This window comes from Lithobates pipiens, unplaced genomic scaffold, assembly GCF_037356315.1.
Source record: "Lithobates pipiens isolate NorthernLeopardFrog02 unplaced genomic scaffold, aLitPip1_a1.2 Scaffold_1, whole genome shotgun sequence".
In the NCBI taxonomy this organism is placed as follows: Eukaryota; Metazoa; Chordata; class Amphibia; order Anura; family Ranidae; genus Lithobates; species Lithobates pipiens.
This window is the reverse complement of record NW_027507685.1, coordinates 168,296,023-168,320,131: the sequence shown is the minus strand read 5'-3', so window position 1 is coordinate 168,320,131 and position 24,109 is coordinate 168,296,023. Positions and strand designations below refer to the sequence as shown.

The following is a 24,109-nucleotide window of genomic DNA, read 5'->3' as shown; positions in this document are numbered from 1 at the left end:
AAGCAGATCCTTCCTAACATGTCTCCCTTCCAGTCAGCTCTGCAGCACATCTGGGTTGCAAATATTCTCAGATTCAGGCTCTCAGGTCAGGTTCCTGAGGCCGCATGGAAGCTTCTACAGAGGGGCAGCAGCCCCCTCTCTCCTGGACCCTGCTCTCCAGCCGAAGACCCTGAGCACATGTACCCTTGGCATTTATACAGTCACCCAGTATGCATCGAGGCACTTTGCTCCGCCAATAGCCAAGGCTGTAACAATTAAAAAACACAAATCTATTGGGTTAATATAAATCCTAACATATTGCAGCTAGCACAGTATTGGGGACAATAAACAATAACAAGTGGTAATGGTGCAGCGCTGTATTAAAGTCTGAGATTTAAAAGTTCATAAACATTCAAATGGATGTTCTTAAGCTATGTTACAGTGATAGATGGAAGCCGTCACCAACACCGATCACACTGACTCCTACCCTAAGGCAGACCCGGACTTGCCATAGGGCACATCGGGTTTTTGCCCCGTGGGCCAGGGGCCGCCGGGCCACATGTCTGGCTGTGACATGCAGGGCCGGCCGCTGATGTTCTGCATATGGTGGTGGTGGGAGGAGGGGGGGCATTCTCTGCTTACCAAGCTCATCCATGGCAACCTAGGCTGCTGCTGAACAGAAAGTCCCTGTTCGCACATGAGCCGATGGGCACCTGGCAACTAGGACACCAGGAGAGGAGGAGGGACGGAGAAGCCGAGGAAAATGCACTTCAGACCCACCTCCTGCAAGTAAAAGCCGGTGAGGTGCTGCGGTCGCCTATAGGGAAAGCATTGACACTGGTGTATGCCCACCTCTTTTCCCGCCAGTGAAGAGGTCCTAATGTTAATTTATTAACTGCAGTCTGATTAGGGCTTAATTCGTGTACACCCACCTGCTGTCTCTGGGCACTCATCTCCCTCAGCAGCCATGTTCCTGGCTCAAGATGAAGGGGAGACCATTCTACCCAGAAAAGTTCACTGTGGATGAAGTATTTAACAGGCTAACAAGCACTACTAAAAGTAATACTCAACAAGCCAGTTATTAAGCAAAACTCTTTTTATAGCTGTCTCTGTGAGTAATGCATTGCAGTACTAACAAAGCCAGTTGTAAAGGATTACTCACAGAGCCAGTTACAAAGGAGTGTTGCTTAATAGCTGTCTCTCCGAGTAAAGCCTAGTGCACAAGGGCTAAATGTCAGCCGGCATTCGGCCCATGTGTATGGTAGCCGGTTCCGACAGAAGCCTGGCATTCAGCCCGGGTTCTGTCGAAGCTCATGACCGAAAAAGGTCAGCGTTCTTAGCCAATGGCTGAGAGCGCTGACTGGAGTGTTCTGGCGGGGGTTGCGTCCCCCTGTCAGAACACAATAGCTCAGCAGGGGAGATTTCTGTACTAACATTGGATTGTTAGTACAGCGGCTCCAACCTGAGCTGTTGGTTTAGTGGTGGGTACAAGGCTTAATCATTTATAACTGGCTTTTCACTAGTCACAACGTCGGTTATTACGCAGTATTCACAAAGCCTGTTACTTGGAGGTATTGGGGCTGATCTGAGGTGTGATGGTGCAAAGCTCAGTTGATTTCTTACTATTATTCAAGTGGTTTACAGAATTTACTTAACTATAAAGATTCCTTTCTGTGTGAAGTTGACAGTTTTTTTTTGTTTGTTTTTTTATGTATCTGGTACTTTCAATACCTTTGAAAACATTTTTTCACACACTATGCCCAAAAAGGTTGCCCCTGGATTAGAGCAACTCTCATCTTTTGCTGCTTCATACTATTTTCAGGACTCCACCGAAACCGGAGTTAAAGTAATCAAATCCAGACATCCTGGAACCCCACATCCCGCCATCCACCCCATCCCCCCCCCCCCCCCCAGGCTTCTAAGTCTAAAATGCCCGGGCCTATTTTTTGCCCCAGTCCGGGCCTGCCCTAAGGTAATAACATATTAGCAGCAAGTATCATCTGATGGCCTTCTCAGCAATCCTCCACTCCGAGGATATCACCACCCTCTGGGAAAGATTAGCAGTGATACCAGATGATGGATGCCGGTTCAAAAAATATATTCCATCAAAGTGTCAATAGGAGCTTTTCACCAGGGCAATGTTATTCTCAAAATATAAATGGAACAAACCTCATTGCAGACATCCCCTGTGGGTTCCAGAGGAGGAGTTAACCCATTGTGTGCTGACATGAAGATAGGAAAGGAAAGGCAATATATGGTAAGGACACAAATTGCTGCTGGGAAATCTCACAGTTTCAGTCTCAAAGAAAAGCAAATTAAAATATTAAAATGGTATATTTTAATGATATCAGCTTTTCTGTCTTTTTCGTGTCGGCAAAGGCTGCCTCAAGTAGATTTTCTTTTTGTATAGGTACACAAATGGGCCAGTTTTCACTGTTTCTATTTTTTATTATAACTCAAATAATTTCTTAAAGGTGCTCTTCTAGCTTAAGGCTTAATATTATACTACTCTTCCCATACGCAGATGACCAGTGGTATCTCCATGGTATTGTCAATGCATCAGATGCAGAGTACAAGCTTCTTGAACTGAGATCAGGACAGAATTATCACATCCGTCTTTTGGCCTTAAACTACAGTGGATTTGAGGAGATCTGGATAAATGAAGTGCATACTCCACTAGGTGAGATACAGACTTTTCTGACGTTGACATGTTGTATCTTTCTCCTCTGAAATCTCTGAAAGATGTTAGAGCAATTGTGAAGTATATTTTGATTCTGCATACAGAAGGTGTAGGCAAGCTGTATTTATTTAGGAGCAGAGCTGTTTTACCTCTTTAGTCCCTTAGCACTTTACCTTGAGTCCCAGAGCTTCCACAATGAAAATCCTCTTTGTGGGATTTTTAAGGCAACCAATAAATTTATAGCGTATGTTATTTAGAAAATTACATTCTTTGCTATTTTTATTTTTATTAATAAGAGGAATTGTTCAAATTCTGTATTTAAAATAAATATTGCATATATATTTGTTGTCACATAACACACATTTTACATTTCATAATAAGCCATATAGAACAAATCTGGATGCTGTATGAGCAATTGATGGTTCCAAGAGTTGAGGATATCTAACACGTTTCAAAAAACAGTACATATAATATCTTCTTCAGAGATTTAATAATCTCATTCTGTGCATGCAAAAGAACTTACATAATACACTGTCTGTTTTGGCTGGAACGCTCTCTCATCTGTCCAAGGAAAGCACCGAGGATTATACTTCCAAAAGCGCATTTGTGAGGTCAGGCACCGATGTTGGACGAGAAGGCCTGGCTCGCAGTCTCTGCTCTAATTTATTACAATGGTGTTCTATTTGATTGGGGTCAGGACAGTCAGGTTCCTCCACCCCAAACTTTCTCAGCAATGTCTTTATGGTCCTTGCTTTGTGCACTGGTGCACAATCATTTTGGAACAAGAAACCAGCCATCTTCAAACTGTTGCCACAAAGTTGGGAGCATGAAATTGTCCAAAATGCCTTGGTACACTGACTCCTTAAGTGTACCCTTCCCTGGAACTAAGGGGCCAAGCCCAACCCCTGAAACATAATCCCACACCATATTTTTCCTCTCACCAAATGAATTGGACCAGTGCACAAAGCAAGGTCCATAATGACGTGGATGAGCGCATTTCGGGTTGAGGAGCTTGACCGACCTGCACTGAGTCCTGACCTTAACCCAATAACACATTTGGGATGAATTAGGGAAGAGACTGCGAGCCAGGCTTTCTTGTCCAACATCCGTGCCTGACCTGACCAAATGCACTTCTGGAAGCATGGGCAAACATCCCCATAGACACAATCCTAAACCTTGTGGACAGCCTTCCCAGAAGAGTTAAAGTTGTTATAGCTGCAAAGGGAGGGCCAACTCAATATTTAATTCTACGGACTAAGACTGGGATGCCATTAAAGTTCCTATTGACATGAAATTTTCAGCATATGTCAGTAACAGCCCATGCAACCCATACATACAAGGAAACCAAAACAAATAAGTTGAAAAATTAGGTTATGTGTAATAAAATGGCACAGGGAAAAACTATTGAACACATGAAGAAAGGGAGCTGCAAAAAGGAATGGAAACCCAAGATACCGGCTGATCACACTAATCAGTAGAAAGCAATCCTGCCTCTTGTCAGTGCAAATGAATATCAGCTGGTTCAGTCTCAACTGATTGCCTATAAAAAGGGTTTCACACAAGAAACATCTCATGATGGATAAAAGCAAAGAGTGCTCTCAAGACCTTCACAACCTTAATGTTGCAAAACATACTGATGGCGTTGGTTACAGAAGGATTTCTAGACTTCTGAAGGTTCCAGTGAGCACTGTTGGGGCCATAATCCAGAAGTGGATAGAACATCATTTCACCATAAACCTAGAAAAGGAAACCCCTAAATGGAGTATTGAGTAGCTCTTTCTTCAGGGGTGTTATGGGAAGATCAACCGTGTATCTACAATATAATGATTTCAAAAAATCATTAATGTTATCATATAACATATAATATCTTTGGAATAAATGTAATTTGAGCAGACTCACATATATTGTAGTGGTGTCACCAACTAAAACATTCCATAGAACTATTAAAAACAAACATAGAAAGGACTATGTCTCCAAAACCTTCTGCTTAAGATAGCTGCTCTTGTTCTATACTTAAATGATTGCAAAGAAATAATGAAACTAGAACTGAAAAATGCCAACGCTGAAGCCAAGAAGTAGGCATCACTCTGTAGCTAGAAATAATAAGGTATATAGCACAGGATGAGCATGATTGAAACTTAATTGACTTAGAATAAGTCCTATTACTATTCATATGTATAAGTAATGCATTCTACCTGTGCCAAATAGGGACATGTTCATGATGCAGAGATGATTTGAAGATATAAGGATGGTATGTACTAAAGGCATAATAAATGCATAGCAATGGATTAGTCATCTAGGTATATAAACCAATATCTTAAATATCTAGGTTTCCATAAATGTTTGTGTATTTTTTTATTTATATTTTATTGATCGATCACATGCTCGTGTTTAAATAATGCTTCAAAATACAGAAATGTAGAAATATCGATTGATCTCATATCTGGACCAGATAATATGTCGATGTGCATTTACATAGATGCCTGGCTTGGGTTATCTATACCGTTACCAGAGAACTATCTCTGCATTAACATATTACAGGTTAGTCAGTAAATATGATGAAACTTGTTGTAAATCAATCTTGCATAATCCTGAAGATCCCCATTTATTATCCTATAAGGTAAATATTGGGCAAGTAGTACTATCAATAACTAGATCATTTGACTCACACATATACATAGGGTACAGTGCATACCCCCCAAAAGAGAGAGAGAGAGCAAAGCCCACAATGTCAATTAAGGCGGAAAAGGGAGGCGGAGGGAAAGAAGAAAATCTAATAATGATGCATCATACCTTGAAGATAGGCAGCAGTCACATGAAGACATGTCCTGGCATGGCACGGTGGATGTCGGCCATGACTCCAAGGGCACCTAAAATGTAATTCCCCTCCAATCCCAGGGAGGGGGGGCGGGGAACTCAGAGCACACCTGTGCTGGCTTCCTGAGCCGCACGCACATGTCCCCATCCCGACCACACATGCGCAACGGAATGACGTCATGCGCTTGTGGCACACCGACACAGAGAGCTACTCCAGCAGACTGCGCATGTCTGCTGGAGTAGTAAGATGGAGACCAGATGAGATGCAATAACATTTATGGTCCCCATGAGAAGCCACCACTGTTTGAAAATCCGGGCGGCTATGTGTGCCGGGCACTCTACAGTCTGTCCCCAGAGAGTCAGTTAGCATGAATCAATAACTTGCATACAATGGTTGTATCGATCACCATAAACATATCCAATTATAGTGGGACATGGAGCCGAAAAGGCCCCAGCCATCAAGTGGTGGGTAGCAGAACTGCAATTAGGCAGAGAAGACAGGAAAACATTGATCACAATGAACAACAAATAACAGAACAAAAATGATTTTACAAACATAATGAATATCATAAAGTTTTTGAAGTGATCAACAAGATTAACATCATGAATATAGAGATAATTCCAATATAATATTGGTACTCAAGAATTCTTGATTAATCACATGTAAATTAACTCAAATTACTTAGATGGGGATAATACAACGGACCCGGTGATACAAATAGATATACTATATCCTATTTCTCCATTTCCCCTGAGGAAAAACCCTCAAGAAAGGGTTTAAAGCATGTGGCCTCATTAAGGCCTGGCGAAGATGTAGCTTTAAGATTGTGTATCCAGCGCAGCTCCATTTGGAAGAGAATCTTGTTCCAATCTCCTCTGGAGCTGGGGTGAATACGATCTAGTATAAGGAACTTCATTTTAGGAAATTTACCTCCATGAACAATTTTAGTGTGTCTGCCCAAAGGTAAATCAGGATTATTGATTTGCTTACTTATGTGTCTATATGCTCATCTCCAGAATTAGAGTTTTGTCTTGCCAATGTGAAAGCAGCCGCAATCGCAGCATAACATGTAAACAACTCCAATGGTTCTACAATTGGCAAAGTCCCTTACTAACATATGGTCCATGTACATCGACAGTGATTCTTCCATAAAAAACATTTTTTCCCACTCCCCAGATGCACAGCAAGTCCCCATCACCACCCGCTTTACCTGGAGGTAGTGGGATCCATGGAAGGAAAGACATTGTGTCCCAAAATGAATCAGAGAAGGGAGAGAATGAACTCGTCGTAGGCTGGGTCCCTCTCTCCTCCCGGACTTGTAATGTGTTTTATGGCTACAATGCCTTTGGAATTTGGAATGTGGAATTGAACTATATAGGGCTTTGACATCTATTGTAACTAAAAGGGAGTGTTTGGGGATATGTAAACTATCTAATATTTGCAGGAAATGTGTGGTGTCTTTTACATAAGAAGGTAAGGCAGTAATATGAGGTCTAATGCCGCGTACACTCGGACCGTGTCGTCTGATAATCCGACTGTGTGTGGTATGCATCAGACTGATTCCGTCCGAATCTCCGTCGGACCCAATTTTCCAACATGTTGGAAATATTTCCCGACCAACTGGGCCGGTCGGACGTAATCCGATCATGTGTAGAGAATTTTGATCGGACCAAGTGCCACGCATGCTCAGATCAAATTCCTACATCAAAGCTATTGGCTACTAGCCTGAATCTAGTCCCATCGTAACGAAATTACATCATCACGTTCTGAAAGATCGGATTTTTCGACAACTTAGTCCGACCGTGTGTATGCAACAGTTTCAGACACAATCCGTCAGACAAAATCTGACGGACAAAATCTGACGGATTTGGTTGGCAGAATCTCCGACCGTGTGTACAGGGGCTTAGATATTCATCCACTAATTTGCTGGCGTTTTCACTCAGAGCGCCTCTCCCTGAAATTATGGGTCTCCCTGGTGGATTGTTTACATCTTTGTGGATCTTGGGCAGTGCATAGAAGGTTGATATTATGGGGAAGTTAGTTCAAATGAAATCCCATGTGCTTTTTGTGGTGGTACCATTTAAGTATGCTGCATCAATGAGTAAATAATATTCTTTGTTGTATTTCTCCGCTATGTTTGCCGTAATCCGCCTATACCAATCCTGGTGCTTGGGGCTGGACACTGGTCTGACTTCTTTTTGAGTTATGATTTTTTTAGAATTGCTAATGGTAGATCCTGATTCCTTAATTGTTTTTAATACTTATGATAGATCAATCAATCTGATCAATCCGGTCGACTGTATCATTCTCATTCAGGAGAGAGATGAGTTGGTCGGGGGCTCGATTTTCCTGTGGGGTACGATCGATGTTAACTTGCTGTTTTTGGTACAAACTTTTCAAGAGCAATTTGCAAATGAAAAATAGAAAGTCTTTAAATATTTAAAATTTATCGAGCTCTTTACTTAGGCAGAAACTCAGTCCTTTCCTTAGGACTACGATTTCATCTTTAGATAGGATATATGAGGAAAGATTGATTACAGAAGAACAGAAGCGTCACACGGCTGAAGACTCCCACTGAGGCGGATCGTGCGGACGGAGCGAAGAAGAAGCCAGAGCAAGATGCGGGACAAGAAGAGCGGAGGAAGAAGAAGGTGAAGAAGAAGATGGAGAAGAAGAAGAACACCGAAGGAAAACCAGAAGAAAGAAAATGGAAGAAGAAGCGTAAAGAAGAAGAAATTAATAAAGGACTTGTCAAAAATGGTCTCTTGTGTTTTTTAACCCTTTTGACACTTTTTTTGCGAAATAGTACCCCATTACCAATTCACACGGGGGGGGGCGGGATCTGCGGGTCCCCTTGTTAAAGGGGGCTTCCAGATTCTGATAAGCCCGCAGACCCCCACAACCACCAGGCAAGGGTTTTGGGGATGAGGCCCTTCTCCTCATCAACATGGGGACAAGGGGTTTTGAGGTGGGCCGCTGCCCCAAAGCACCCTCCCAATGTTATGTTATGGTATGTGGCCTGGTACGGTTCAGGAGGGGGAGGCTGCTCTCCTGCCCCCCTCTTTTCCTGCGGCCTGCCAGGTTGCGTGCTCGGATAAGGGTCTGGTATGGATTTTTGGGGGACCCCACTGCATTTTTGAAAAAAAATTGCCGCAAGGTTACCCTCAAAATCGGGTCTGGTATGGATTTTGAGGGGGACCCCCATGCCATTTTTATTTTAATTTGCACGCGGGGTTCTCCTTAATACCCATACCAGACCTGGAAGGGCCTGGTATAGAATTTAGGGGGACCCCCACGCATTTTTTTTTTCATTTTGGTTTGGAGTTCTCCTGTGGGGAAATTCCATGCTGTTTTTATCAATGAGCTGTTATGTGTATTGTTGGACCCGACAATTCATTATAACCACGAGTAGTTTTAAATGACTTTTTTTCCTTTAGAAATGTAATTTTGCTGTCAGACTGTTTTAAAAACGAGAAACATGCACCGCTTTACAGGCATACTATAGACCAATGTTTCTCAACTCCAGTCCTCAAGGCGCCCCAACAGGTCAGATTTTCAGGATTTTCCAAAGAATTGAAACACCTGTGGTAATTACTAAGGCAGTGAAACTGATCTAATCACCTGTGCAAAATAATGAAAATCCTGAAAACATGACCTATTGGGGCGCCTTGAGGACTGGAGTTGAGAAACGCTGCTATAGACACCCCCCAGGTACGAAATTTAAAGGAATATTACACTTTTATTGTTTCACGTTAAGCATTATTAAAATCACTGCTCCCGGAAAAACTTCAGTTTTTAAAACTTTTTTTTTGCATTGATACATGTCCCCTGGGGCAGGACCCAGGTCCCCAAACACTTTTTATGACAATACCATCCATATAAGCGTTTAGAATTAGCACTTTTGATTTCTTCCATAGACTTTTAAAGGGTGTTGTGCGGCTTTCGAAGTTGCCGCAAACACCCAAAATTTTTCGCTGTTCGGCGAACTGGTGAACAGCCAGTGCTCGAGTCGAACTCATGTTCGACTCAAACATAAAGCTCATCCCTACTGGATGCATGACAGGTGATGGTGGAAGATCTAATCCTTGTTGTTCGCCAAGAATTGGAAGATTCACATGCACATTTTTGATCATTCATTTTGATTGGACACTTAGTTAGATATTTTGTGGACATAATTTTACACTACATGTATATGATTGTGTTTGCTGACATGCACTTTGAGCACTTTTAATTCATTTTTTTTTCACTCATTTTGTTTACAACAAGCTGATCCTATTATTGTTATTATTATTATTGTTATTAATATTGAATATTTGGTTTTGTCATTTGTGCAGGTTTGGTGGTGGTTTAGTACTTCCACACATACACATTTCTTATAAAACTCATATGAATCTTACCGATAAGGAAGACCAAGCATTAAAAAAAATTCTCAAAATAATCTTATCACAATAAAATCTGCTGATAAGGGAGGTAACATTGTTGTATTTGACAATGAGAACTATATCGCTATGTGTTAAAAAATTCTTAGAAACCAGGATTGGTATAGGTGGATCACGGCAGACATAGTAGAGAAATACAACAAAGAATATTATTTACTCGATACAGCATACTTAAATGGTACTATCACAAAAAGCACATAGGATTTCATTAGAACGAACTTCTCCATAATACCAACCTTCTATGCCCTGCCCAAGATCCACAAAGATGTAAACAATCCACCAGGGAGACCCATAATTTCGGGGAGAGGCACTCTGAGTGAAAATGCCTGCAAATTAGTGGATGAATATCTTAGATCTTATGTTACTGCCTTACCTTCCTATGTAAAAGACTCCATACATTTCCTGCAAATATTAGATAGCTTACATATCCCTGAACAACCCCTTTAAGTTACAATAGATGTCAAAGCCATATATAGTTCAATCCCACATTCCAAAGGCATTGCAGCCATAGAACACATTACAAGTCCAGGAGAGAGGGACCCGTCCTACAAGTTCATTCTTTCCCTTCTCTAATTCATTTTAGGACACAATGTATTTTCCTTCCATGGATCCCACTACCTCCAGGTACAGGGGGTGGTGATGGGGATTTGCTGTGCCCCATCTTACGCCAAACTGTATCGGGGGAGTGGGGGAAAATGTTTTTATGGATGAGTCACTGTCAATGTACACAGGCCATATGTTATTATGGTACCAGTACATCAACAATGTTTTTCTTCATTTGGGATGTACCCATTGACACACTTCAGCAATGCTTGATTAGGATGAACAAAAACAAGTTCAATTTAAATTTTACCATGGCGTATGATAACAAGCACATAGCATTCTTGGATGTGGAAGTATATCGAGACATTAAGGGAACCCTTGGCTGCAATCTCTAAAGGAAACCCACGGCAGGAAACCACATCCTGCAGCTTTCACCCTCAAACATTGGTAAACTCTATACCCTACAGCGGACTAGGTGGAAGTGCTCTGATGATGCAAGTTTTAAAACTGAGGCTCAAAAATGCAGTGACTGGCTCTTACTGAGAGGCTACTCACATGCCTCTATAAAAAGAGCATACCAACGGGCATTTACACAAGATAGAGAAAAATCTAATATATACACAAAAACCCCAAAAATGATGCAAATCCTCTATGCATCATCACAAAATATAAAAACCAACAAGTCAAAGTTAACAAAATTGTCAACAAGTACTGGCATATGTTGTCCTTTGATCTTCTATTAGGACAATTTGTCACTGAGCTTTACATTTAAGAGGGCGCCATCAATCGGAGACAAACTTACTACTAGTGAGTACAAGGGGGAAGCTAGAAAAGACCCATGCAAATATAAAGGCACATCTATTTGTGGAGCTTGCAATTATTGCAAATATATGCTAACTCAAAGGAACCCTATCTTCCCTAATGGCCAAACATTCCGTCTTAGGCACTTTGCCGATTGTAGAACCATTGGAATTGTTTACATGTTATGCTGTGATTGTGACTACTTTTACATTGGCAAGACAAAACTTGAATTCTGGAGACAAGCATATAGACACATAAGAAGTATGCAAATCAATAATCCTGATTTACCTTTGGGCAGACACACTAAAATTGTACATGGAGGTAAATTTCCTAAAATGAAGTTCCTTATACTAGATCGTATTCACCCCAGCTCCAGAGGAGATTGGAACAAGATTCTCTTCCAAATGGAGCTGCGCTGGATACACAATCTTAAAGCTACATCTTCGCCAGGCCTTAATGAGGCCACATGCTTTAAACCCTTTCTTGAGGGTTTTTCCTCAGGGGAAATGGAGAAATAGGATATAGTATATCTATTTGTATCACCGGGTCCGTTGTATTATCCCCATCTAAGTAATTTGAGTTAATTTACATGTGATTAATCAAGAATTCTTGAGTACCAATATTATATTGGAATTATCTCTATATTCATGATGTTAATCTTGTTGATCACTTTAAAAACTTTATGATAGACATCATGTTTGTAAAATAATTTTTGTTCTATTATTTGTTGTTCATTGTGATCAGTGTTTTCCTGTCTTTGCTGCCTTTTGCAATGAATTCTGTTTGCAGTTCTGCTACCCACCACTTGAGAGCTGGGGCCTTTTCGGCTCCATGTCCCACTATCATTGGATTTGTCTATGATGATCAATACAACCATTGTATGCAATTTATTTATTTATGCTAACTGACCCTCTGGCGCCCTACAGATGGTCTGTAGGGCGCCCGGCACACATAGCTGCTGGATTTTCAAACCGTATCATCTTCTCATTGGGACCAGCTCATCTGGTCTCCATCGTACTACTCCAGTGGACATGCGCAGTCTGCTGAAGTAGCTCTGTGTCGGTGGGCCACATGTGCATGACGTCATTCCGTCACGCTGACATCGCACATTCGTGGTCAGGATGGGGACGCGTGCGTGTGGCTCAGGGAGCCAGCACAGGCACGCTTTGAGTTCCCCCCCCCCAGGCACAGCTGAAGCAATTCCGCTTGGCCTGGGATTGGAGGGTGAATTACATTTTAGGCGCCCTTGGAGTCATGGCCGACATCCACCGTTTTGATGCCAGGACGTGTCTCCATGTGACTGCTGCCTATCTGCAAGGTATGACGCATCATTATTCGATTTTCTCCTCCCCCCTTCTTAATTGACATTGTGGGCTGTGCTCTCTCTCTCTCTTGGGCAGGCATGTACTGGCCATTGGGACTACCGGGAGTTTCCCGGTGGGCCGATGGCTCAGTGGGCCACTCTGATGTAAGGGGGCTGCTGATTGGACACTCTGATGTAAGGGAGCTGCTGATTGGACACTCTGATGTAAGGGGGCTGGTAATGGGACACTCTGATGTAAGGGGGCTGCTGATTGGACACTCTGATGTAAGGGGGCTGCTGATTGGACACTCTGATGTAAGGGGGCTGGTAATGGGACACTCTGATGTAAGAGGGCTGGTAATGGGACACTCTGATGTATGGGGGCTGGTAATGGGACACTCTGATGTAAGGGGGTTGGTAATGGGACACTCTTATGTAAGGGGTGCTGATGGGACACTCTGATGTAAGGGGGTGCTGATGGGACACTTTGATGTAAGGGGGTGCTGATGGGACACTCTGATGTAAGGGGGCTGGTGATGGGACACTCTGATGTAAGGGGGCTGGTAATGGGACACTCTGATGTAAGGGGGTGCTGATGGGACACTCTGATGTAAGGGGGTGCTGATGGGACACTCTGATGTAAGGGGGCTGGTAATGGGACACTCTGATGTAAGGGGGCTGCTGATGGGACACTCTGATGTATGGGGGCTGGTGATGGGACACTCTTATGTAAGGGGGCTGGTAATGGGACACTCTGATGTAAGGGGGTGCTGATGGGACACTCTGATGTACGGGGGCTGGTGATGGGACACTCTGATGTAAGGGGGCTGCTGATGGGACACTCTGATGTAAGGGGGTGCTGATAGGACACTCTGATGTAAGGGGGTGCTGATGGGACACTCTGATGTAAGGGGGCTGGTGATGGGACACTCTGATGTAAGGGGGCTGGTGATGGGACACTCTTATGTAAGGGGGCTGGTAATGGGACACTCTGATGTAAGGTGGTGCTGATGGGACACTCTGATGTAAGGGGGCTGCTGATGGGACACTCTGATGTAAGGGGGTGCTGACTCTGATGTAAGGGGGGTGGTGATGGGACACTCTGATGTAAGGGGGTGCTGATAGGACACTCTGATGTAAGGGGGTGCTGATGGGACACTCTGATGTAAGGGGGCTGGTGATGGGACACTCTGATGTAAGGAGGCTGGTGATAGGACACTTTGATGTAAGGGGGGTGGTGATGGGACACTCAAAATGTAAGTGGGCCGATCTGGGTGAAGTCCAGGGCCAAATTTCTGTCCCAGTCCAGCCCTGCTCTTGGGGGGTATGTATATATGTGAGTCAAACGATCTAATTATTGATAGTACTACTTGCCCAATATTTACCTATAGGATAATAAATATGGCTTATATAAGATTGATTTACAACAATTTTCATCATATTGACTAACTAACTTGTAATATGTTAATACAGAGATAGTTCTCTGGTAATGGTATATATAACCCAAGCTAGGCATCTATGTAAATGCGCATTGATTAGTTCATTATAGGTATTTGGATTATATATTATCTGATCTAGATATGAGATCAATCGATATTTCTACATTTCCGTATTTTGAAGCATTATTTAAACACAATCATGTGATCAATCAAAATACAAATAAAAAAAGACACGAAAATTTATGGAAACCTAGATATCTAAGATATTGGTTTATATATCTAGATGACTAATCCAAGCATTTATTATGCCTTTAGTACATACCATCCTTATATCTTCAAATCATCTCTGCATCATGAACATGTCCCTATTTGGCACAGGTAGGATGCATTACTTATACATATGAATAGTAATAGTACTTATTCAATTAAGTTTCAATCATGCTCATCCTGTGCTATATACCTTATTATTTCTATCTACAGAGTGATGCCTACTTCTTGGCTTCAGCATTCCTAGCTGTTCTTTGGCCTCTGTGGGAGCTTGGCTCAGTTCTAGTTACATTATTTTTTTACAAGCATTTAAGTATATCAACAAGAGCAGCTATCTTTAATCAGAAGGTTTTGGAGACACAATCCTTTCTATGTTTGTTTTTAATAGTTTTATGGAATGTTTTCATTGGCCCTCAACCTGTATGTATACCTGTCTGCCTATTTTGTCTCGGAGTCTGCCAATTCAAGCCCTAACCCCCCTCTCCCCCAGTTCTTGTTAAGAGACAATAAATCTTTTGTTCGTATTCAAAAAGTGACTGGCGCCCAATCATTCTATCTTGCATTACACCCACTGTGCCTAGTAACCCACTCTACAAAGAAGGATGTCAGCTCTCCCTGACTCTGGAGGTAACCATTAGGCCTCTAGGGGGTTGGGCCCTTGCTACATTAGCTAAGTGAGAGAGCAAAACTGAGGGATAAGACAAACTCTGGAATACTAGTCAACAAGGGTGTTTTTGCCTTGGAAGAATAAATCACATGTAATGTTGGGTGTCCAACATGTGTGGATGTTTGCTGCATTATGTAAAACTATTAGTTTAGTTTTTTACATTTTATTTTAGGGCGCCTCCAGAATTTGTTATATTGCGGCAGGGCGGCTTTATTGTGCGAACCGCCCGCAGCACCCCGCCAAGCCTTCATTTATAGCACTGATAAATGTCACTGGTCCCAAAAAAAGTGTCAAAAGTGTCCGATCTGTCTGCTGCAATGTCGCAGTCCCACTAAAAATCGCTGATACACCGCCATTACTAGTAAAAAAATATAATAATAATAAAAATCCCATAAATATATCCCCTATTTAGACGCTGTAACTTTTGCACAAAGCAATCCATATACTCTTATTGCGTTTTTTTTTTTTTACCAAAAATATGTAGAAGAATACATATGGGCCTAAACTGAAGAAGAAATTCATTTTTTTACAAATTGATTTTTTGGGTTATTATAGCAAAAAGTAAAAAATATTGTTATTTTTCAAAATTGTTGGTCTTTTTCTGTATATAGCGCAAAAAATTGAAACCACAGAGGCGATCAAATACCACCAAAGCAAAACTCTATTTGTTGAGAAAAAAGGAAATCAATTTTGTTTGGGTAAAATGTTGCATGACCGCGCAATTGTCAGTTAAAGCGCCACTGTGCCGTATCGCAAAAAATCGCCTGGCCATTAATGGGGGAAAATCCTTCCAGGCCTAAAGTGACTAAAGGGTGCCTTGCCTGAAAAAAAGGTTGAGAAACACTGCTCTATACTTATTTTGAGCAGTGACTTAGACACCAAAGCATCAGCATGACAACCAGGAACCTATCATTCTTAAATGGAGAGATCAGCAATGGCAGCCTTCATTAATCTGTAATGCTACCATTTTTTTTTATCACATGACAAATATTGCTCAGACCTGTAATTGTTTCTAAGAATTTTACATTTATACAGCATTAAGAAAAATATCACTTTAATCTGTTCCTTTTTGCTAAATATCTGTCACTCTATATCATTTTACAGCTTTAGACGTTAGTCATAAAGGATTCGCTACAGAGGGCTGGTTTATTGGGCTGATAAGTGCTGTTGTACTGCTGCTGCTTATCCTTCTCATCCTGTGCTTCATCAAACGCAGCAAAGGGGGCAAGTACTCAGGTGAGACCTAACCTGTGCTTTTAGCTAATTTCAACTGCTTCTCTTCCAGTCTTCTTGAAATTGTACAATCCTTTCTATAAAAAAAAAAAAACTTTTATGTCATTAGATATCTTAAAAAAGAGTAATCATTTATAACAAATGTGAAAAGAAGCTTGCAAATGGAAATGCAATTTATCTTCACAGAGTCCATGAGTAAGGCCTCACTGGCTGAAACGGCTTTTAAACTGCTACTGTGTAGACCAACCCTAATGCCGTGTACACACGACCAGACTTTTCAACAGCAAAGGTCCGATGGAACAAATCTGCCGAATCAATTTGATTGTGTGTGGGCTTCATCGAACCTTTGCTGTCGAAAAATCAGACAGACTTTAGATTTAGAACATGTTTCAAATCTTTCCAACGGACTCAAGTCCGGTCGAAAAATCCATTCGTCTGTATGCTAGTCCAACAGACAAAAACCAATGCTAGGGCAGCTATTGGCTAATAGCTTTGAACTTCCTTATTCTAGTCCGGTCGTACCCCATTGCATTCGAATCTGCCGGAATTTGGTGTCATAGTGTGTGGCCAAGACCGTTCCTTCAGAAAGTCCGTCGTAACTCTGCTGTAAAGTCCATCAGGAAGACTGTCGGACCTAGTCTACCGGAAAGGCCGGTCGTGTGTACACTTTCACACTGGGGTGCTTTTCAGGCATTTTAGCACTAAAAATAGAGCCGATAAGGTGCCTGAAAAGCACCTCTCATGCAACCCGAGTGCTTTCACACTGGGCTGTGCATTTGCAGGACAGGAAAAAGTCCTGCAAGCAGGATCTTTGGGGCAATGCGGGAGTGGTGTATACACCGCCCCCAAAACGCCCTGCCCATTGAAACGAATGGGCAGCACTGCTGAAGCACCTGCAAATCGATTCGGCAGCACTGCAACACGGGTGCTTTTAACCCTTTCTTTGACTGCTAGCGGGGGTTAAAAGCACCCCCCCGCTAGCAGGTGAAAAGCGCCTCTACAACAGAGGTAAAGTGCTGCCCTAGTGTGAAAGTACCCTAAATGAACTTCACTAAATGGCACCAATAGACATTTTAAAAACGATTTGAAATTGTGTTCATTGATAACAGTCTGTGTAATGGTGTGTCTGCCATCTTTGTTGAGTTCTGTTCTATATATCGAGCCACAGAGATCAGGACACAGACAATTAAAGCTTCTCCAACTGGGCACAGTTTTGCTTCTATATTTTCAGCTACTTTGCAATGAAATGAAAAACCCTGTAATATATTAAGAAGAATGTTGCATACAGTTACAGTTAAGGAAAACAATATGTCATGAACATGCACTCAAACACAGTAACTAGCCTTTCCTAGCAAATTTTCCCAATAGTATGTATGCCGTAAGAGTACAATAAAATCACTTAAAACAGAAGTATGGGAGCAGCTAAGCCGGGTGACATTCCAGGCATGTTGGCGGATCCTGACTCCATTGTCACGATCTTGCCTGGGCCGGCTCTGTGACATCAACCAGCAGCGGGCTTCAACCTGCTATCTGCTGAAAGCGGGTCACGGGAGTGCAGTCCTGCACTCCTATGATCCCCAGGCGAAGTACAGCCAAACAATTCTACCACTTTACAAAACTCTAGTTAGGCCACATCTTGATTATGTGGTCCAGTTCTGGTCATAAATTCTCAGGAAGCATGTACTAGAGAGAGAGTCCGGAAAAGGGCAACAAACCTAATAAGGGTGGAGAACCTAATAAGCTGGAGAACCTCAGTTAAGAGAAACTACTACAAGCACTAAATGTATTCTGTCTGGAGAAGAGACACAATGAGGTTTGACGAGAGGCGGTTCTATCTTAAAGCACATCTTCACTGCACCACAAGCCAAAAACACTATTTAAAGGATAAGTTCAGTTTACAAAAAAAAATGCAAATTTTTTTTATGTAAAAAAATGTGCATTTATTTATTTTGGAGCCTGTAAAGCTCGCTTGTGCTATGCAGGTCTCTTGCAGATCAGTCAGTGTATCTTTGTGCCCATAGATCTCATTTGGCAAGCAGATACACTGACAGGAAGAATCAACGAACTGCCAATAAATTACTACATTGGTAAAAATAATAATTTGATCCACTGCAGATTTTGTAAGTTCTATCATTTTTATCATAGGTGTATTTTAAACGATAGAGATGGAATATCAACCAACAATCCAGAAAAAAACAACATGATACAAATGCTGTAAATTGAGTTGCAGTTCAGTGAGTAAAATAAGTACTTTATTTGCCTGGGTGTAAGATAACCTTTTATACTTAAAAAAAATCCCCCAAAATCAGGGATCGTCTTATACGCCGGTATAAAAGTCCGCCCCATGGATGTCAGCCCGCTGGTTGTGCGGTAATACTGTATGTAGCTTTGGCTACATACAATATACCGCGCTGAGCCAATCACAGCGAGCGATGTATTCTATTAATGAATACAAAGCCTGATCAGATTGGAACAACCTCTGCTAATCCGAGCAGGCTACATACAGTATACCGCCTGCTCGGATTGGCTTTGAGAATCAGAGAGGCATGGGCTGATGATGGTACAGTCTCTGCCAATCCGAGCAGGTTTTGTATTCATTAATTGAAAACATCGCTCGCCATGATTGGCTCAGCACTGTATACTGTAATGAGTGTCACCGTTTTCTGCAATGGAGGCTAGGAGACTTCAATTCCCAAAAGTGGCTGCACCTAGAGGAGGGAGTGTCACCATTTTCTGGGCAAACTGAGCCCAGACCTATAGCTGGGGTCTGAGCTCTCAGCCTGCCGGGACCAGAGCCATCAGGAGAGAAGCTAAGAGGATCTGCTGCGGTGCCTGCTCACCTCTACTGTGAAGAGAGGATGGACCTACATCTAAGTCTTTTAGAGTTTGCTTCAAAGATTGGGCTTGGATTGGAGCTACAAGACTGCATCCCTGTGTGAGGAAGGGTAGTCTTATATGGCGAGTATAGGCCAAAACCTGTCATGGTACTACTACTGTGAGCCCACAGGCGAGCAGGTGACACGGGATCCCCCAGGGCATGGAGTCTAATGGCCAGCCGGTATTCTGCCAGGGACCCCCTCATGAGAATTTGGGCTTAGCTGCATGCTGACCCCAGGTCACGACCCCCGGGTTCACCCTGCTTGCTAGGGGAGTACCAGAAGACACTGTCAGACATGGATGGATGAAGCAAAGGTCAGGGCAGGCACCAGACAACGTAATCAGGAGAACTAGCCGAGTCGGTACACAAGCGATCAGTTCACGAGAGGACAGGTTAAAGCAGGTTACACAAAGGGAGCTCAGAAACAAGTGTTGCTCAAGCAACCAGAAACTGGTCTGAGTGGAAATTAAATAGAGAGGCACATGGGAGTCTGGACAGGAAGGAAGTATACAAGAGACAACAGGTGAAGCCGGCGACACCCATAACTGCTGATCTGTGACAGTACCCTCCCCCCCGCTTACGAGGTCCCCCTACACATCTGGGGGCTGGCTTCTCAGGAAGCTTCCGCAATTTCCAATGTAATCTGGTCACCAAGCGTGCGGCTGAGACATCGGTAGCAGGAACCCAAGACCTCTCCTCCAGACCATAGCCCTTCCAATCAGAGCAGCTTCCCTCGGGAGTATTTGGAGTCCAATGTTTCTTTAATCTCATACTGATCTGTGGTATCAGCCATGGGAACAGGGTGAGAAGAAGGGTGAGAGAAGCGATTGAGGACCAGTGGCCTGAGCAGGGAGACATGGAAGGCATTGGGGATCCTGAGATGAGAGGGCAGATGGAGCTTAAAAGCAACTGGATTCATCTGACGGAGAATGTAAAATGGACCAATGAAGCGAGGGGCAAATTTCATTGGGGGCACCCAGAGTCGGATGTGCTTGGTAGAGAGACAAACTCTATCGCCAGGCAGGAACTTAGGAGCCGGACGGCGATGGATCTGCTGTCGTTTTATGCCTGGAAGCAGCTACATGAAGATTCTCAGAGACTTCTTTCCAGATTGAGTTGAAGGACCTTTGGGTTTCAGCTGCTGCTGGTACAAGAGGAGAAATGGGAACAGGAAAGGGAACAGATGGATGCTGCCCGCAAACAGTGAAGAAGGGAGATTTTAAGGCAAACTCTGCCCAGGGCAAAAGGTCCACCCAGTCATCTTGGTGGGATGAGATGAAGGCATGGAGAAAACGTTTTACATTTTGATTGACACGTTCCATTTGCCCATTGGACTGGGGATGAAAGGCAGATGAAAAATCCAATTTAATCCCAAAGGAGCTGGCCAAGGCACTCCAAAACGAGCAGTGAATTGAACTCCTCTGTCAGAGACGATATGTGAAGGCATCCCATGAAGACAAAAGATCTCCTTAATGAAAGTTGTGGCTAGACTGGGAGCAGAAGGTAGGCCTGGGAGAGGAATCAAGTGACACATTTTGGAGAACCGATCCACCACTACCCAGAAGACTGTAGAACCTGTTGAGGGGGGCAGATCCAAGATAAAATACATGGAAATACAACACCAAGGTATATTGGGAACTGGTAAGGGCAGAAGCAAACCAGCTGGGACAGACGTGGAAGATTTGGATAGTACACAAACCGTACAATCTTGATCTCCTTGACATCCTTACGAAGAGAAGGCCACCAATAATGACACTGAAGAAGGTCACAAGTATGAGGTATGCCAGGATGTCCAGAGAACTTGCAGTTATGTGCCCAAGCAAGGAGTTTATGATGAAGTGCGGGAACTACAAAAGCTTTACTTGGAGGAGGGTGCGTAGACCGGTGCTGAGTAGTGGCTAGAATATAATGCGGAGGGATGATGGGACCAGGATCAAGGTGACTGTCAGAATCGTTGACATCAAACGACCTGGACAAGGCATCGGCACAAAGGTTTTTGCAAGCTTGGCGTGGGTTCAAGCGCTTCACGGATTGTAAATATTGCAAATTTTTATGATCAGTATAGATGGTAATACAATGAGGAGAACCCGCTAGTAGATTTCGCCATTCTTGAAGAGCTAGTTTAATAGCCAGTAGCTCATGATCCCCAATGGTATAGTTCCTCACCGCCTCTGAGAGCTTCTTGGAAAAGAATCCACAAGGCAGAGACTTGCCCTTCTGAGCTTGGAGTAGGACGGCACCGACTCCTGCTGAAGAGGCATCAACCTCCAGAGAAAGGGGTTATCGTAATGTCCAGGCGTAGGAGAATTGGAGCGGTGAGGAAGGCTGCCTTGAGTTTGTGGAAAGCATTAATGGCTTCAAGGGACCAGATCTGGGCATTGACACCCTTGCAGGTAAGAGATGTAATAGGAGCTACCAAGGTGTCAAGGCAGTTGGGACCACAGTCTCCAAACAAACCATTGGTAACTCAATATGCCGCCATGGACTGAAATCCTGCATTGCCAGCAAGGTCCCCCTCCTCAAGAAGGCACATGTACAGGCTTGTCTGAAGCTTGCCAATGAACATCTAAATGATTCAGAGAAGAATTGGGAGAAAGTACTGTGGTCAGATGAGACCAAAATTGAGCTCTTTGGCATTAACTCGACTCACCGTGTTTGGATGAAGAAAAATGCTGACTATAACCCTAAGGCCTTGTACACACGGTCGGAGATTCCGACGGAATGTGTCCTATCGGACCGTTTTGTCGGATAATCCGACTGTGTGTGGTCTCTATCGGACTGTACGCCGACGGACCAAGTTTTCCAACTTGTCCGTAAAATTTTCCGACAAAATGCTCCGATCGGACATACTCCGATCATGTGTAGCCTACTCCAATGGACAAAGTGCCATGCATGCTCAGATCAAATTCCTAGACCAAAGCTATTGGCTACTAGCCTGAACGTAGTCCTGACGTAACGAAATAACGTCATCACGTTATGTACAATTGGATTTTCCGACAACTTTGTCCGACCGTGTGTATGCAACAGTTTCGGACAAAATCTGTCGGACAAAATCCAACGGTTTTTGTTGTCACAATATCCGACCGTGTGTACAAGGGCTAAGAATACCATCCCTACATTCAAGCATGGAGGTGGAACCATAATGCTTTGGGGCTGTTTCTATAGTAAAGGTACAGGCTGACTTTGCTGCATTGAGGGGCCAATGGACGGGGCCATTTATTGTGAAATATTAAAGCCACTCAACACTTTTTTGGGCTTTACCAATTACTATCGCCAATTCATTCGTAACTAGCTCCTCCCATGTAGTTCTGGGTTGATCTCTCACTTTTCTCATGAGGCGAAATCTTTCATGGAGCTCCAGACCAAGGATGATTGATAGTTATTTTGTATTTTTTTTCATTTACGAATAATCACTCCAGTTGTTACAGTTGTTACCTTCTCACCGAGCTTCTTGCTGATTGTTTAGTAGCCAATGCCAGCCTTGTGCAGGCCTACAGTCTTGTCCCCGGCATCCTTTGACAGCTCTTTGGTCTTGGCCATGATGGTGAAGTTTAAAAGGAAGAAAGAGATTCTGTGGACAGGTGTCTCTTATACACATAATGTGTTGTCGCTAGGAGTACCTTCTTAAAAGGACAGGACTTTGTGTACTACATGAGCACATACTGTAGACAGTCTGTGGGAGCCAGAATCATTGTTGGTTGGTAGGGGATAAATATTTATTTTACTCACTGAAATGCAAATCATGATACATTTGTATTAAGCTCAGGCAGCGCTTGCTAAACCACATGAATATGCTAATACGTGCTCCATTTAATAAACTGCAAACATCAAAAGTGAATATTGCACATAAGTGACAAGGAATTAAAAATAAAGTGACACAGTGCAGTAAAAGTGCAAAAAAAGGATTTAGTGCTTGGTGCTTAATCCCAGGGATCACCCTGTATATTCCACCATGTGCTGTAATAGTTATGCGCTGCACTCACTAGATGTCAGTAATTGCCTTGCAAGGTCAAAAAGGCTTTTAGGTCTCTAGGGGTACCTGTCCCACAGTTCCTGATATCACCTGTGACTCTCAGGGATCCTTGCTTCTCCCCTTTATGATCCGGTATGTTCTCCCCAGCATGGTTAGGCAGGTAGAAAATAAATGGAGAGACAGCCTCTCATAGTGTTAAAGTCCTTAGGTATGTTTATTTTTAAAATAACAGTTATAAAAAGCCTCACGAATACAATGATAATGATAAAAAATCGTCCCTGTGGAGTGTGCAAAAGGATGGCCGCCTCCTTTTCCCTGGGCCAGAAGTGATGCACAGGAACACCATCTTGATGCGTTTCGTCAGTTATCAACATCTTCAAAAGCAGAAAGTTCCCTTGTGTACCACCTACTATATAGACCCTGGGAAACGATTCTCCCCCTTCCCCCTCCCCTTCCAATCAAATTCTGTGTTATAGAAAAAACAATCAGGAAGTCACCTAAGGGGAGAGGAGGAGTTGCCTAGGTGGCCAGGCAATCAGACCAGGAAGTGGGAGCTGGGTCCCTATCAAAACTAGGAACCTGCTCCCCCCCCCCCTCCAAAAAAATTACATGCCAATTGTGGCATGTCAGGGGGCGAGGGGTACTTAATTGATTAACCCTTTGCTGTACTAATAGACAACAGCTGCACACATTAGTACCATTGCTTGTGCATCCAGGCGTGGGTGTTTTTTTCTTCTTTCATGATACATTTGTATCATGTGTTTTTTCTGATATTCTATCTCTATCATTTAAAATACATGTGTGATAACAATTATAGACCCTTCATTTCTTTGTAAGTGGGCAAACTTACAAAATAGGCCTGGGAACAAACAGGCACAGCGCAAATAGTGTAGTAGTTTAAAGATGGTAGTAGTAGGTTAAAAACTAGTAGTTTAAAAACTGTGTACAGATGTATTACATTTTATAAAATTGGACTCACAAAATTGTATTGATGCAGAATGGGGTTAAAAAACAATGCCTTGAAAAAGTATTCGTAGCCCTTGAAATTGTCCACATGTTGTCATGTTACAACCAAAAATATAAATGTAT

The 24,109-nt window shown here is 42.9% G+C and overlaps 1 protein-coding gene across 6 annotated transcripts in view; it reads left to right on the top strand.

Moving 5' to 3' along the window:
* L1CAM (L1 cell adhesion molecule) overlaps window positions 1-24,109 on the top strand; it is a 671,411-nt gene that overhangs the window by 595,504 nt on the left and 51,798 nt on the right. For all 6 annotated transcript variants that reach the window (XM_077478852.1, XM_077478851.1, XM_077478850.1 and 3 more), the window contains 2 exons: window positions 2,504-2,659; window positions 16,041-16,172. In XM_077478852.1, coding sequence (XP_077334978.1) covers window positions 2,504-2,659; window positions 16,041-16,172 — 288 coding nt within the window. The remainder of the gene's footprint in view (window positions 1-2,503; window positions 2,660-16,040; window positions 16,173-24,109) is intronic.